General features: G+C 30.1%; 1 protein-coding gene across 2 annotated transcripts in view; it reads right to left on the reverse strand.

Annotated features, from left to right (window-relative positions):
* Positions 1–3,320: 3,320 nt before the first annotated feature.
* Positions 3,321–17,674, reverse strand: part of Adcy8 (adenylyl cyclase 78C) — a 132,376-nt gene continuing 118,022 nt past the window's right edge. For both annotated transcript variants that reach the window (XM_065505071.1, XM_065505072.1), the window contains exons 13-22: positions 13,991–14,459; positions 12,146–12,241; positions 11,950–12,089; positions 11,598–11,752; positions 8,494–9,407; positions 8,158–8,434; positions 7,687–8,090; positions 7,378–7,606; positions 3,678–3,823; positions 3,321–3,619 (exon numbers count right to left, since the gene is read on the reverse strand). In XM_065505071.1, coding sequence (XP_065361143.1) covers positions 3,506–3,619; positions 3,678–3,823; positions 7,378–7,606; positions 7,687–8,090; positions 8,158–8,434; positions 8,494–9,407; positions 11,598–11,752; positions 11,950–12,089; positions 12,146–12,241; positions 13,991–14,459 — 2,944 coding nt within the window. In that variant the 3' untranslated portion in view covers positions 3,321–3,505. The remainder of the gene's footprint in view (positions 3,620–3,677; positions 3,824–7,377; positions 7,607–7,686; positions 8,091–8,157; positions 8,435–8,493; positions 9,408–11,597; positions 11,753–11,949; positions 12,090–12,145; positions 12,242–13,990; positions 14,460–17,674) is intronic.

Here is a 17,674-nt window from a genome sequence, read left to right on the forward strand (position 1 = left end):
TTTGCAAAAATTATAAGGTGTAAAATATACACCACATCTGTGACTATGTCAAAAAGTTTCACGTCATAAGTTAAAGGTTATGTGTTGTTGTTGTGAATGTATATTTGTGTAAGTTGGTCGTGTTGTAAACAAAAGTTCGGCTTTTTTGTTATACACACAGAAAACACGATCTTTCTGTTAGCAACACGAACATCTGACACGAATAGAAACGAATAATTCTTTCAAACTCTCTCAAAACAAAAACAACACACAGTGTTTAATTCTGTCAATTTTGTTGTTATGACTGAAGATTTTCTTTTTTTGACTACTTTTATTGCTACCTTAACTGCTGCATCAACTGCTACTTTACTGCTACCTTAAAAATTAAAACTCGATATAGAGCAGTAGCAATGATTTGTATTTTTATGCTACTACTCCATTTACAATTCATGTTTTATTACTACTGCTCTGTTAAGAGTTTTATATTTTGAAGGTAGCAGTAGTTTTAAAAAAACAAGAAAACGAAAAAAGACATATGCTACTGCTACCGCTACATACACTTTTTTGAAGCAGTAGTTGCAGCAACAGTTAAAAATTTGTTAGTTATCGTAGCTTTTTAAACACTGAGAATAACAACTGACATATTTAATTTACATCGATTTAAAACTTTGTTTGCATTTGCATATACAGAATTTAACGAAACGAAACTATCAAAAGTATTCACTATCTAAAACAATCCAAAAAGGACACCAATATGCTTAGAAAGAACTAAAAAAAACTGAGATAATTAATATTCTTCATCATGCTTTCGATTTCTCCAACATCTACAATCAGCGAAAGAGTTTTTTCAAGTCAAGTTTTATTAAATCTAAAGAAAAAAATCGTTTAAAAGGAAAAAAATCAATTATATTCTTTTTATATAATATTATTTTGGAAGATCTCACTAAAATCCTAAAAAAACTCAAATGTGTATACAAAAAGGATCTCAAATACCATATTTGCTATTATTTTTTGGTTGACTTGTTATGTTTTTTTTGTCTTTTATGTTTTTGTACACAAAATTCGTGGTTGTATTTTCAATTTAAAATTAAAACAGATATTATTCGGTTAATCGAATAATTTTAAATTAACCGATTATTAACCGAATAAATCTAAACCCCGATTAATTATTTGCTCGGTTAACCGATTAAACCAGAAACCCGATTAATTGAATACCCTAGTAAATACATATATAAAAATTAAATGGTCCATGTATGTAATGTCATCACGTGAGAACGGCTGGATCGATTTGGCTGATTTTTTTTTATTTGATTCGAAATTTTCAGGAGATGGTTTGTAAAGAAAAAAAATTCAAAAATTACGAGTAAAACTCGGAAATTCTTTTTTTGTGAGTCCTGTCAACTGTAATAAAAAAGCTCCCTAAAGTATGCAGTACAAATTTAGATATTTTATTTGCAAATAAATAAGAACAGGCTGGTGTGCGTGGGTGGAGAAACTTGAAGAACTAACATTTGTAAATGCTACCGGGCGATCAACTAGTTGTAAATAAATTCGAAAAAATCAATCGATTTTTATGATCGATATCTCATTTTGTTCCTATTACATATGGCTTTGCATTAACTCAATAAATATGAACAATTTCTACCGATTTCGATTTTTCATGATTTTTTTAAAACAAAAAAATTTGCTATTTTCACGTAAAAAATATATTTTTTACTTCAATTTGTTTTATAACTCCGAAACTACTCAGCCGATTGAAACGAAATATATATGTGAAAATTTCTACATAGCATGGGAAAAATGTTTTCGAAATTAAATCAATCGAAAAAAGAAGATTAACTACTCAATTTTGTGTATATAAAACAAAAAAGTAAAATTTTGTGAAAATGAGCGAATTCACTTAATTGTGAGTAAATACGAAAATAATTAATAGATTTTTATGATCGATATCTCATTTAGTTGCTATTATATTTGGGTTTGCGATAAAGCAATAAACCTGAACCATTTCTGCCGTGTTCGATTTTTCATGAGTTTTTTAAAACAAAAAAAATTAGCTTTATTCACTTACCCCCATATGCATAAACAGTTTATAAATTTATCAAAGGTTTATAAAACAAAATTTCCATACAAAATCAGTTTTATAAACCTTTAATAAATTTATAAACTGTTTATGCATATGGGGGTTAAAAAATATATTTTTTGCTTCAATTTGTTATTATAACTCCGAAACTACTGAGCCGATTAAAACGCAATATATAAATAGATTAAAGGTTATGTAAACTTGTTTAAGTTTACTTCAATAATATCGGACTAGCCGTTTTTGAGTTATCATAAATTATGTGGAGAAACATCTACAAAAATTCGCAATTTTAGAAAAAAAAAAATCTTTCCATAGAATTACAAATTTTTACCATTTTTGTACATAGGTAACCATGATGCATCAAATCTATATAGTGGTTAGTGAAGCCTTTTTTGCTGTTAACATGTGTTATCTATATATTATTAATTTTCTTATTTTGAATATAGTTTATGAAATTATTTGAATAATATTCATTACTCGCTATTCGCTCGAATAATAGAGGAAATTTTAAAAATTTATCGATCGAATAATAAAATAATAAAAAATTATGAACTTTTATTCGATTGAAATTAAACTCGAATAATTGACAACCCTCGTATTCAGCAATGGCTTTTGAACATTACAAGAAAAATAAATATGTAAGTAAAAGTGCTGTTTATTCTTATAATTATTGGCCGTAGTGCGTGCACAATTTAACATTTATTTAGCATATAAAATCTTTACATAACATACATATTTACATACAGTGTAGCTAGTATGTAGATATTAAATAAATTAATTAAATTTGATGAACAATTAATCATATTTTGTAAATGAATTTGAATAGTTGCACAATTTTGAAAATCAAATGAACATAGGAAGCATCATATTGGAATTGGAAGGAATTTTTAAAAGGGATTTTAAAATTTATCTTAACTATTAGTACTAATTAGTGATGATAAAATATAAGTATATGTTTAATAAATAATGTTGTAAAAAACATGTAATGAAATAAGTAAATACTCATATTTATGTATATATAAATATTTTTAATGAGGATGGCAAAAATACATACAAACATTTACATACATACATATGTACTTAATTATATATTTATCCATTTTAAGGCTTTTTCAATTAATATATAAACATTTAATTTAATTTAATACTACAATGAATCGTAAAATACTCTATAAAATGATTATGAAAATATGTACATACTACATATGAACTTATGTAATAATAATTACTTGTATGTATGATTTATATTATATGTAAGTAAAATGTTTAGATTATAATTCGTCATTATTATTCAAAATTGACATTACGTATTTGTTTAGTAAATAATTAAATTGTACTAAGTACTCTTTACATACATCTAGCAATAAAAACTATTAAATTAATTAAATTCCTGTGCATTTATTTGTATGACTCGATTTAAGGATTTCAGACCCAGTAACGTAAACGCTATAATGCATCATTTTGACTTTTTGATATTGTTGTTTCGATTTGATCGATGCGACGGAACGATGGTAAATAGGAACCACTTGTCTGTGTAACAATCGAGTTGTTGGAAGAACTCTAAAATGGAATGTAATTAGAAATTTTAAAATTTTAACATACACCCTTTAATATTCACCTTTTTCTGCCGATAAGAACGTCCACGAACTCTAGTAGTATTTCGTCGTACCGGATTGTTGATGGTGGCCTTTTGTGATAGACGCACTGAACTAAAAGTACTGCCTCGATGACCACGTCTTATTTGCGGTGAAGGTGTACCAGTGGCTGGAAAAATAATAAATATTCACATTAATCTTTGATAGAGTTTTTTGAAATATCGTGTCATTATTTTCGATCCTTATGTATCGAGAAGAGAAGATACAAAATTGAACTTCGACTCCCTTACGATTCAATATCAAAAGTCCTATAAAATTTTAAGCAAATCGTCCATTAATTTATGTTTAATTCAAATCTTTTACAAAGTAGCTTCTTTCATTTTCATTATTGAATATGGATTAGATGTAAATTAACAAGCATTTAATCATTCAAAGGTTTTATGAACTCTATTATAAATTAATTCCGCAATGAATGATTATTTATGTAAAACTCTTGAAATTAACTGACAAATTAATATTAAAACAAGTAAGAGAGCTATATTCGACTGAGACGAATCTTATATATCCTTCACCAAATTATACTTCTAAATACAAATTTTAAATATTTTTAGGTAAACAAAATTTATTTTTTCTCCAAGTTGTTTTTTTAATTTTTTAGATAAAACATTTTTTCGAATTGTTATTTTAAATTTTTTTTTAAAAAAATTTTGTTTTTTAATTTTTTTTGGTGAAAAAAAAATTCTGGTTAAAAAATATTTTTTAAATTTAAAATTTTTTTTTCAAATTTTAGAATTTTTTTTTGAAATTAAAATTTTTTTTAAATTTTAAAAAATTTTTGATGAAAAAAAAAATTCGGGTTAAAAAATATTTTTTCCGAAAGGTCTTTAAAATATCTATCATTAGATATCCATATTGTCTATATTAATGGCTATGATATGTCTAAAATCGAGGTGGACCGATTTTGCTGATTTTAAATAGCAAACTTCTCGAAAGCATGTCTGACAGAATTATTGAAGATTTGGATCCCGATTTGGGGTCTTCAGAAATTTGATTCCAACAGACAGCCAGATGCACAGACATACGGACATGCTTAATCGACTCCGCTATCTATAAGGATCCAGAATATATGTATATACTTTATAGGGTCGGAAAATTATATTGTGGAAATTACAAACGGAATGACAAACCTATATACACGAAGGTGAAGGGTTTAATAAGCAAAATATGCATTTTGTACGGAAACCATCGACGACGTAGATAATCGCTTTTGAATAAAACGTAGGGTTCCTAATTTCCAGGAATTTTTCCATTCCCGCAAAATATTAAAAAAAAATTCAAAACTAAAAATTACACAGGTCAACAAAATCGAAAAAATGTAGAAGGCTTTTTAAACCACTACATTTGGATGTATTGTGGTTCCGTAGTACAAACTTGTAAAATTTTTTATGGATAGATTTTTTTTTTTTAAATTTTACATGTGTTTTGTAACAAAAATTTTAACAAAAACAAAACCCATGTAAAATGTACACTCAAAGTAGAGTTTCCAAAAAACCGATGAATTTCAAAACCGCGCTTTCGGTTTTAAAAAATTTAAAATTTTATTAAATATTAAGTTTTATAGAAACAAACTCAGTCAATAATACAAGAAATGCTATACAAATTTAAAATTCAAATTGGTGCTTTATCTTTTAATGGTACTTTTTTAATTTATTTTATTTATTTCATTTATTTAGAATCAAGCCCTTAGTGCCAAATATGATTCATATTCCACTCAGAAAAATCGATTAAATTAGATGGCATATCAGCCCAATTATGAATAAAAATTCCCCGGAAGTTTTTCCCCTTTTCTGATTTTTCCTATTCAAATTCAATGGGAAAAAACTCCCGGGGAAGAAACTCCCGCGGAATTTTTTATTCATAATTGGGCTGTATATATTAAAGTTAGCTAATGTACTTCTCAGTAAAGAAATAATCAAGAAAAGGGGGGCTCAATGGTATTATGATACCAAAAAAGCATAACTAAACCAAACTAAGGAATACATTTTCGTTCTTCAAAATGGTACTTTTGGAATTTTCTATAATAGTGAAACCAGAATCAGGAAATTACTTTGATTTTTTTTCTTGACGGGGGTTCTAGTGTGGAAAATTTGTACTTTTTCTTCTAATGGTACTTTCTATTATATTAAATTATTTAAATATTTATTTATATACATAATAGTTGGGTGATATGCTTCTGAGTAAAGAAAGAATCAAGGATAGAAGTCTGATACTGAGATAACAAAAACTATTAGTATGTTTTGAAATTTCTGTAGTAATTCACAAAGTAAGATTTAGGATCTAATTTAATAAAACGAAACGACAAACATTAACAAAATATTGTATGGAAAATATTCAAGTTTCAAACCCTTTTCCCAGTATTCTTCATATAAATTGCATACGTTTCAGAACGCTTCGTTCTATAAAATGAGGCCATTAATATTACTATTCCTTTTTTCTAATTGTTGTGGTGAAGCGCACCATGTCAGCTACAAATCCATACCTTTATCGGATATTTGAAAATAACTATTTTTAAAATGAGTTTGTGTCATTATTTATTTACAGGTTTCATTGACTAGTCTGTTACATCATCTGAAGCAATTATTGTAATACAATTTAAAAAAAAAATTAAGAAATCTTAAGATATTTTTACATCGATTTGTCTTTAGAGAAATTGAGTGAATCATTGGATGAAGAAGTTTGTTTTTCATTTCTAAATTTTTAATTTTTCTACTGAAAATAGATTAAAAGTAAAAACCGAAGAATAATTGTTGGTTTCGGTTTTAGCCCTTGAAAAACCGCGGTTTCGGTTAATACCGAACACGAAACTGTAACTCAAAGTACAAGCTTGTACGCACATACAATTTTCTGAAATTAACCGAATTCATTAATTGTGAATAAATTCGAAAGTAATCCATCGATTTTTATGATTTTTCTAAGTTTACTTCAATAATATCGGTCTAACCATTTTTGAGTTATCATAAATTATGTGGAGAAACATTTAAAAAAATTCCCAATTTTAGAAAAAAAAATTTAAAAAAAAATCTATCCATAGAATTAAAAAATTTTACCATTTTTGTACTTAGGTAACCATGATGCTTCAAATCTATATAGTGGTTAGTGAAGCCTTTTTTTGCTGTTGACCTGTGTTATTAATATTCGTACGACTAAGTTAAATCTGAAAAAATGCATAATTCGTTTTGTACAAATAATAATAATAATATAATTTTTAGAAGAAAACTTAAAGAAATTTCCGATATGTATTTCGCTAATATGGAATTGTTGTTGGTGTATTAAGCTTGTATTGAATTAATTCATTCGAAATTAATTAATTGTAATCTGTGTATATTGTTCAATTTAACGGTCTGTAACGTCTCCTTGCAACATTCATAATGTTTATAAACATGTCCATTAATAGAAGCTTCTATTTATCAACAATGTTGATAGCATTGTTTGTAAGTATAGTAACACTACATTGCTGCTAAAAGCTTTAGAATTCGAATATTCTAGTTTTGTCCGTTAAGAACTTTCATGAAGCTACTCGAAGGAAAATGGAGCTGTGTATAAATAGTGGCTGCGGTTGCATATTGTTACGTTTTTAAAAGGTAAAAACGTAACAATATGAAACTTTAAATTGAATACGTATTTTATTTTTGAATCAAGTGACATTCTTACGAGCAAACTTACGTGTTCCTGCCATATTTGTACAACGCTTGGAAGCCTGCAACATTCCAAACACCACCGCACTAAAAGAACCGTGATGTGAGGTTTGCCGCTGTAAGTTGGGTGTCTGTGACATGGGTATGCCAGCTGGCATGTGCACTGGTGAAGATAATTGACTTTCGGTTACTCCGCGTGGCAGAACAAAATACGTTGTCATTATTCCTTTGCCCTTGACATTGACATCGCCACGTTTCTAAAACAAACAAAAAAAAAACAACACAAGAAATGTAAACTGTTTTTTCAGAAATTGAAACTAAGATTCTATGCACTTACCACACATGTGTAACCTTTGGACTTTAGCAAATCGGCTGTACTGGCTGGCACTTGTATGCGCCAGTTTTCACCCGTTGAATCCATACGAGATGCCACATTTACCGTATTGCCCCAAATATCGTATACAGGCTTGCGGGCTCCAATTACACCACTTACCAGGGAACCACTACAAATCCCCACTCGCAATTGAAAATTATTGAAAGCCTCTTTGTTGATATCCTCCAGTTTTTGTTTCATAGCAAAAGCAAACTCAATCAAACTGCAAACACTGTCCTCCGAAGTCTCGCCACGCATTCGCAATGAATCGCAATTCAAACCAGCAGCTGCCATGTAGGTGGCACCAACGGTTTTTATCTTCTCAATGGAGGCGAAGCGTGACTCCTCCAAGAGTTCATCAAAGTCGCCTAAAAAATAGATTTCGGATTGTTGAAACTTATAGCTTTCAATTCTGCACTGAATTCAAATACTTACAAATGATTTCATTCAATATTCGTATGCAGGCCTTGCCATTGTCAATGTCCTCGGAATAGAAATCTTGAAAGTTTGGTATGGAGGCAAACATGACGCCACACAAATTGTGCATATTTGAATATAATTCGTCCGTATGCTCGTCAGATAAATAGTATGCAGCCACATGGTCCGGCAAAATATTCTTAATAAGTGTGTCGTTTAGGGCTCGATTAGATTTCATATTTATTAATTCACGTTCCGCTTGTTCTTTCCAAATGAAATCCAAACGCGATGTAACCTAAATTTATTTTCTTTTTTTAAATTTCTATTCGAAACAAAAACAATTTAAAAACTCACCTCTACTAGACGGGCATGATAGCAAACCATCACTAAAAATGAGACCAAAAGTATTAACATCTGAACACCCAAAGGCATGCCCAGACGAGATTGTTCTATATCAATTAGATCTTTGGGATATATTAGTGGAAATACCGATTGAATCAAAGTGGTATAAAACGCAACCATACAAATGGCCATTATCACTTTCACCAAATAGTACAGCTTAAGTGCTGTTGCCAACGACACCAAACACAAAATCCAAGTAAATACGATGTATTCGGGATGGGCACAGTCCGGAGAATAGTATTCATTTCGTAACATTAAATCCGTATAAAAAACCGTATAGTTGTCATCCGGCATCAAGGAATTATTCTGAATATGGCTAATGTTGATACTGTCGTCATTGCGTTGATTGTCAAGTACCAGAGAACGTTGAGAATTCTCAAAGGATTCGTTGCTGTTATTGAGAAAGTTATTTGTGGTTTGTGTAAGATTTAACGCATCCACTATACTGCGTCGTATCAATTCATTGGTTGTTGTGGAATTCGCCAAATTATCTACCAGCAAGGAGTTTGCATCGACAATAGTGCCAGCGCCAATGGGCGTATTTATTGTAATGTTGTGATGAATGGTGGCCGAGAGAACTACGTTCAATTTAATTTCCTTTTCACCGTTACTTATGATGGAGACTGTGCTGCTACCATTAACGGGATTGGATACGGCGTTAAAAGAACCGTACGGCAATTCGGAACGTTTGTCATTTGCATCGTTATTGTTGCCGCTACCATCGAAGTATGACGACGATGGACACAGAATAAGACCAACTGAACTTAAACCCGTCATAAGAATGATAATGCCACATATGAAATAGGTACGACGTTTCCGTTGATGCACTAATTTGGCTGAATTGCGTTTAAGAACCTCCGGCAGACCTAGACGTAAATACAATCATCATTATTATTATATTGGAAACTGAACAATTTAATATCGACAAGATGTTAACAATGATCACTTCCACGTGGTCTAGCGTTCCTAATAGTGATCGGTCAAAATTTAGTAACCCAGTGGGAAAAAATTCTAGGTCTTCACTTTGTAGGCCTTCCATAAGACCTGTTTACACATTCTAAAATATGCGATACACATTCCACTCTGCCTGCTGTCAGTAGACGCTCTAAAAGAGCTTTGCTTCTCCTTCTAAAAACCTTCACACACATTCAAAACTGCATTGCAAAATCAAACATGTTTGCTTTTGCTCTCTTTACTATAAATCGTTACATGAAACCAGAAGAATGAACAAAATTTTCTAAAAAAATAGTCTTTTAAAACATGTGATGTTGTGAAGTTCGCGTAAAGTAGTTTTTTTATATATAAAACTACAGACGTGATACTTTAATGTCCATTCTTTAGGTTTTATGCTGAATTCATTTAGAATATTTTCCTGCTTCAGCAGACCTTCAATTATGGCAGGATTGATAACGGAAGACCTTCTAATATGCCTTCTTAAGTAGGCCTTCTCTCAGCCCTCTAACAGCAGCGAGTATGCAAGGCCTTGGCTTGCAATGACACGCCGTGTAAAATTGAAATGATTTTGCAATGCGGCTGGGTGTCCTTGTGTCTACAAAATAAGGCATTTAAGAAGGCCTCTTTACTGCATCTTTTTCCCGCTGAGAATGTGTATTCTACGCTATATATAGTCGCAGTTTAGTTAATCAAAAACCATTAATATGTGTCCTAGTTTCAAATTTTACATCATTATAGTGTTACCTTAATATATAAAGGCCCTAACTCGTGTTTTTTTTAAGTCGAGGTTTTTTTGGCTAAATATGACACAGTTGATACTATTTAGGCATTTTTTATATTTTTATAAAAAAAATAGTTTTGAGCATTAATTTCGGAAATGGTTTTCTTTGTTGAACAATATTTTAAAAATAGCTAAAGTTGGCCATATACCATTTAGCACTTTTTCCAATACAAATATAATTTAAAACCAGAGAGCTATATTCGGCTGTGTCGGATCTTATATACCTTTCACCAAATTATACTTAAAAAGTTTTATATATACCGAATTCATGTCACCAAATTTTATTATGATCGGTCCATAATTAGTCATTGCTCCCATATAAGACCCGCTTAAATCACTTTAACGTTCATAAATCTCATAAAAATGTTGGTATACACATAAAATTCATCATAAATAATTTTCATATAGACATAAACTACGACCTAATTTCATGGTGATTGGTCAATAATTGGTCATAGCTCCCATATAAGGCACACTTCAAAATTACCCACGAATATAAATTATTGAATTTTTAAAAGAGAAATGAGAAATTTTATTTATTGTAGGGCATGACAGGCCATATTTTCTTACTTGTTTGTTAAGGAAATTTTAAGATATTTATGGGAAAATGCATGGTGATAATAATAAAAAAAAACATATGAAAAAATCGTACGTTTGCGACCCGTACGTTCGCGACCACAACTTAAGCCAATTAAGCAATAGAGATATTTTATTATTTTTAAAATAAATTAATCAATTTTAAATATTCCGTTCCATTTCGCAGATTTTTACATTTCACTCAAAGTTGACTTTTATTTTGCTTACGTTCGTTACCACATGTATACACAGAAAAAACTATATTTCAATTCAAACATTTATCACATGTTCATGTGCTCAAAAACAAAATTTTCTGATATTTTCTATTGAATTTTGAGTTTTGAATTTGATAATTTTGACAATTGAATATACAATTTTCGTTATTAGTTGAACTTTAAATACAAAAATTATTAAATAGATAATTTTCGTAAATGAAAACACAAAAAATAACAAAAATGATTCAATTGTGAAATAATTGGAACCAGTTCAATATGTGATACATATTTGAATTGAAACGGTTTAAGAAATAGTTTTTTCTGTGTATAACTATCAATATGAATACTTAAACCCGATGAAATCCATCTTTTGCATTAAACATAGGCTACCAAAATCGAATCGCAAAAAAAAAATGCTAGGAAAGGTTTTGTTTTCTATATTCTTTGGACATCAAAAGCGTACGAACGTACGTTCGTGACCACAAGAAATGTCCATATTTGTGTTTTTGTTTTTGAAAATGAGTACATACCTCTAAATTCTTCAGCCATGACAATGATGCAGCTAATTATTAAAATAATAGTTCCTATTGCTAAGCATATTAAGAGATTTGTACATCGGGGTATAATAATAATTTGGCACAATACGATGAAAATCCATATTACAAAAACGCACAACATGTTGGAACTGGGCAATTAAAAGAAATAAAAAAAAATCAATATCTTTTAAAATATGTTCTTAAATAATAGGATTGATCGAAAACAAGTTGGGCCAGTTATCCCTTTTAAATACACCGTGGCTGGATTTTGAAGTTTTGTAAGGGTTGACTGTCTCAACCTTTTTTGTTTAGCGATCAGCCCACTCTAAACCATATTGAAACTCACCGAAACATGTCTTCGCGCAATTGACAGAATTTCAATTCTTGATCTTTATCTTTAAACTTCAATGTCCAAGGACTAAGGTACTCTCGTCGAATTTTCTTATTCGAATTGATTTGTATGTTCTGCTCAATGAATTCATCAATCTGTAAGAAAAATACTCAATTGTAAAATAAATGTTTAGCCATTAAACAATTCATACTTCTTCATCCAATGGAGTAACGGAAACACGTTGAGCTTGTCTTGGATCTCCTAAGACAGAATCGGAACGAATGATGCCTTCATCTGGAGAATTTAACTGTAAATAAAAATTTCAATTACAGATAAAGTTTTATTAAATTATATTCTCAAATATACACATGTGGACAAAAAAATAGGTGTGTGCAGTACTTTTTTTAAAAAAGATATATAAATTTTAAAAATTTACATCAATAAGGAATGTTTCGCATTTTTTTATTAAGGAATGAAAATCAAGGATTTTCACTAGCGGAAATCTATCCTGTGAAAAATTCTAGAATTTTTTTTAATTTAAATTTCTTTTTGACTTGGACAATAAAGTAGGTGTATTGGGAAAACTTCAAATTTAAACAAGGATTTCTCGAAGACGGTTATTATGTTGGATAAATAATAATTCGGACTGTTAATAGCCGGTATATCCTCCATTAATTTTGCCAATAACTGTTGTTATCCTTACCTTAAAAATACTAAAATGTAGGAACATTTTTTAAAAATTCCTTGTCATTACTACAGAAAAGCGTAGAAATGTGTTTATTTAATTTTTCCCATAGGTTTTCTATTGAATTTAGGTCGGGGATTGGCTTGGCTACTAAAAAATTGTGAAGTTCTTCATCCAAAACCATGTACTCACCAAACTCGATGAGTCCTTGGAGTCATTATTTTGCTGAAGTCTACATTATGGAGACATATTTTTTCTCACAATGTTTTAGCATAACAGTTTTCAATAAAGCCTTGCACACATAACCATCTATTGTGTTTTTAATAACGGGTATTGGACCTATTCTATTCAAAGTAAACAAGCCCTACACCATGATATTTTTTTGGGGAAATTTCACAATGAACTCACAATGAATAATTTTTTTTTAGTTTCGTCCTTCAAAAGGATATTTTGCCTTTTTGTCGTCTTCTTGTCTACACTATGCTTCAATCGCCAAGCCAAACTATTACCTCATATTAAAATTTTGCGTCAATAAGCAGGATAATTGTTTTAGCTATTCCAATCGTTAATTTTACTTCGAGGAATCTTTTGTGGGCCATTAGGAATGGTATTAACTTCCCAGTTACACAAAAGATCCTTTTAGAGTACTTGCTAGCCCTAATTTAATGAAAGGACTATACGATTATAGCAGCTGGATAGGTGTTTTTATTTTCCCACATCTCCTAAAGTTCTGTTTTAGTTAAAATGTCTTTGTAACGAAGTTTTTTTTAGCATTCAAAGGTTTTGGTAATAATATTTTAAGTTTTTTCTTGTTCCCAGTGCTTATGAACTAGTTTCCGACCCTTGCCACTAAAAAGATGGCCACGACTCTTCCAAAAGAGTTTTTAATAAGTTTTAATGTCCAATTTATTCGCAATTAGTATGATTTTAATAATTTTTCTACAAAAAATTTGAGTTTAAAAAAACACACCCATTTTATTGTCCAAGTTTGAAAGAAATTTGGCCCCCAAAAAATGCGAATGTTCATAAATAAAATAAAAGTTTAATTCTTTCTAAGATACCGTTTCTCAAAATAGTTTGTCCTTAAATTAATATTTGGTAAACTATATCCAGGGATAAAATTTAAGGTTTTTTTTTTGTAATTTTCTCATACTTCTCGCAAAGGAAACATATAAAATATTGGTATTCCTGCTGTTAAAATCACTTTCTCTGTATAAATGTTTATTTTATGTAACCCAAATGTTACTACAATTATTGTATATAGTCTTTCGTTGCACTTCCTTCTTTGAAAATAAATTTAATTCGAAAGTACTCATTCGTAGTGGTTGGTGTCCACAGAAGCACTTTCGACAAATGATACAAATGACTTACATTTTTAAATGGTATTTCTGGTGTCCACTCTGTGGTCGGTTCATCTTCGGTTATTAATGACTTTGGATCAATTGTATCCAGTATGCTGTGAATACTTCCGCCATTCGCCTTCATTGCATTGGGTGCTGTGGTAGCCGTTGGCGATGAAACTGTTGAAAGGCCGGCTGGTCCCATTGCGACACCTTCCACTACATTGGGCAATGAACTTAACGAAATGTTTTTCTTTTGTATCGCTGCAAGTGATACGTGTGGTGTGGGATTTGTTCCTGACGATGATGATGGTGGTGGAGGTGGTGTTGGCATTGCTTGTTGCTGTTGTTCGATATGAACACCCGTCGTGGAAACGGATTTAGGTACAAAGGTTTTACCGGTAATTGTCGGCGATGTAGTCGCCGTTGGTGTACTTGTATTGCTGCCATTATTGTTGGCAAGATGCTGAGTGCTGCGTGTGCCAAAGCGTCTTTTTGGTCTGAAAAACATGAGATATAAACACAAATACATTTTATTAATACCCATGGAAACCACACCATACATTTCTATTGTATATGGGCAAAAACAATTTTCTTTTAATTGTTCATTATTTCTTAATAGCAAATAATTTTGTGTGAGTGACGCTACTAGACACAACTATAGGAATCTATAATTTAACCCCCATATTCATAAAAAAATTTAAATTTAAACAGTGCACTATGTGCCCATTTCCAATTTTTGCGTCAAAAATTCAAATGTAAAAATTTACGGTTCAATTCCTAACACTTCGACGACATAAATGCCAAAAATTTATGAAAATTGGTCACTAAGTTTATATATAAACAGCTGTCGAAGTTTACATTTTTTAAGTAAAGTTTTCAAGCTGAAAAAAGTAAAAAAAAAAATATTAATTTTTTTTAAAAAATTAGTGATAACTAAGATTTTACCAAAATGGACTACAATACCGGAGGTGTGTACTTAAAAAAAATTTAAAATATTTTACTAAATGTTTATATTATGTGTAAAATTTAAGCGCTTTAAATATGCAGTAAAAACTTTCAAATATGCTCCTAAAATTTAAAAAATATGCTCTTAAAAAAACCAACTTTTACATAATTTTCAACCAAAAAATATACTTTTATTTAAAAAAATCAACACAATTCATTTCTAAAAAGGTAAAGTAACATAAAATAAACAAAAATAACAAGAAATAAAACATGTACAACAAAAAATAAATACAACATAAAAAAAACAATAGGAACTTAAGTTATGAAAAGGCCTCGAGAGGTATTTTTTGATGATATTTTATATTTTATATCACTTGTTCAATTAAGGTTATTATTGCAATAAATTACAAAATGTTGACTTAAATTTTCAAATAAAAATCATTGTCTATTGGATCTGAAAACATTTTTATACATAGAAAATGTTCTTTTGACATCAACTGATGTTATAGGAGCAAATTTAAATGATAATATTTCTTTAACACTTAATTTTGAAATCTGTGTTGAGGAAAGTCCTTTAAACTGTTTACAAATGCTTTCTATAATTTTTAATCCTAAATTTTTTCCTATTATTTGTTAAAATTTTATTTTAATATTAGTTTTAAGTTAAAACTAATATTAATATTTTTGGATCTATAATCGATATTACTCTGAAATATTTTGTATATTACTGATAATTTAGTTGTCCAACTAACAAAAAAAATCTGATTCAAGTATATTACTTATACGTACAAGTGTTTTTTAACTGGTATTTGTTAAGAACAAATCACAATTTTAAGCTAATCATTACAATAAAACAAGTAAGAAAGTATGGTCGGTCAAGCCCGACCATATAATACCCTACACCAAGTTAATGAGTAAAAATATTTTTCTTTTAAAATATCAGTAATTTATATTCGTGAGTGATTTTCGGAAGTGGGCCTTATATGGGAGCTATGGCCAATTATGTACCGATCACCATCAAATTAGGTCGTGTGATTTATGTCTATATGAAAGTTATTTATGTTGAATTTTGTGTATATACCAACATTTTTAAGTGATTTAAGCACGTTAAAGTGATGTTCGGAAGCGGGTCTATATGGGAGCTATGACTAATTATGGACCGATATAGAACTTATTTGGAGCGAAATTTGTGTAGATACATATATAAATTAAAGATTTATGACCGATAAAGTCCAATTTCGAGAGGACATTTGTATGGGGGCTAGGTGAAATAATGGACCGATTTCAGCCAGTTTCAATAGGCTTCATCCTTGGGCCGAAAAAATGATATGTACCAAATTTTATCGAAATATCTTCAAAATTGCGACCTGTACTCTTCGCACAAGGTTTAAGGTGGGTGTTAGACCAATATTTTTGGGCGTTACACAGATCTGCACAAACGCATAATACCCTCCTCACTATGGTGGTGTAGGGTATAAAAAAAATATTTTTAAAAAAGCGGACCAAGGTATGGCAAAATTTTAAAATTTCAATTTTGAAATGCCTATAACTCGAAAAGTATAAGAGATAAATAGCACACGCAAGCATATTTTTTCAAGACATAGGCGAGCGCTTTCTAAACATATAAAACTCTTTGAAATCGAATGGGAAACAAAAAAATGGGACGTGTTTAAAAATTTTGCATGTCGAAGGTACCCTATTCTGAGCCCCCATAGCGCCGCCCTTGGGGCATTTGTAGGGCCCATTTCAATAATTTAAACTCGAATGCTCCTTGGCTACGCCCGCGTCAAATTTTATCCTGATCAGATCAGCCGTTTAGAAATGCCAGATTTATTTCAAACAAATTTTGATTCTACCCAACTGTACATTGGGTGTGTTTACTGATATGTTGTTATGCACTTATCAAGAACAGCAACTGATAGCATCAATTGCAGAAATGTCAATTGTGCTATAGCACAACTACAGAAGTGTGTATTTTTGCTAGAAAAGTTTGCCAGCACAACAAAATAAAACGAATGGAGTGCAATATTAGCACGACAAAAAAACTGTGTGTGCTACTAAAGCACGAACATATATTTTGGTGGATATGCAATGGATTGTGTTTGCTACTAAAAATTGCAGACTAGCATTGCAATTTTAATAGTAATACGAACGAACAGTATGAATATTTATATTAGCTGATTGTGATCAAATGAGATAATTTCATATATATTGCATAGTCAAATGTAAGAAATATGTTGCTAGAGCTGAATATCGAAACGCTGGTTTTAACCAAGGCGTATCTAATAAGGTGACGTCGAAAAGCCAGCTGACTATTTTTTGCTCGATATGTTTTTTCACTTCTATCTGTCAAAGTTTGTTTACATTTCGTTATTAATTTAAATTAACGTTTTTGTTTCTTTTAATAAAAAATATAAAATAGAAGAAAAGTGAATAATTGATAATAAAAGTGAATGGAGTACTTATTGAAAGTAAATTTCACGTATTTATTTATTTTCACCCCTGTTTTTGATTTTTGCAGTCTGCTGTTGTTTAGCTGTTTGACAGTTAGCAAATAATTTTACAAAAACAAAGTACATGTTGTTTTTGGTAAAGTTGTATTTGTTGTAGAATTGGGTATACCTGTAAGTAAATTTGCCTTGGTTTTAACACTACAATTTGGTATTTTATCAATATTTTTAAATGTTTGTTCCACTAAATTATATTGTTCGGTCATTGTAAGCCCAGCTGTTTGAAGTTTTTTAATAAATGTTTCAATAAATCCAAA

Source organism: Calliphora vicina, chromosome 3 (assembly GCF_958450345.1).
Source record: "Calliphora vicina chromosome 3, idCalVici1.1, whole genome shotgun sequence".
NCBI classification, from domain to species: domain Eukaryota; kingdom Metazoa; phylum Arthropoda; class Insecta; order Diptera; family Calliphoridae; genus Calliphora; species Calliphora vicina.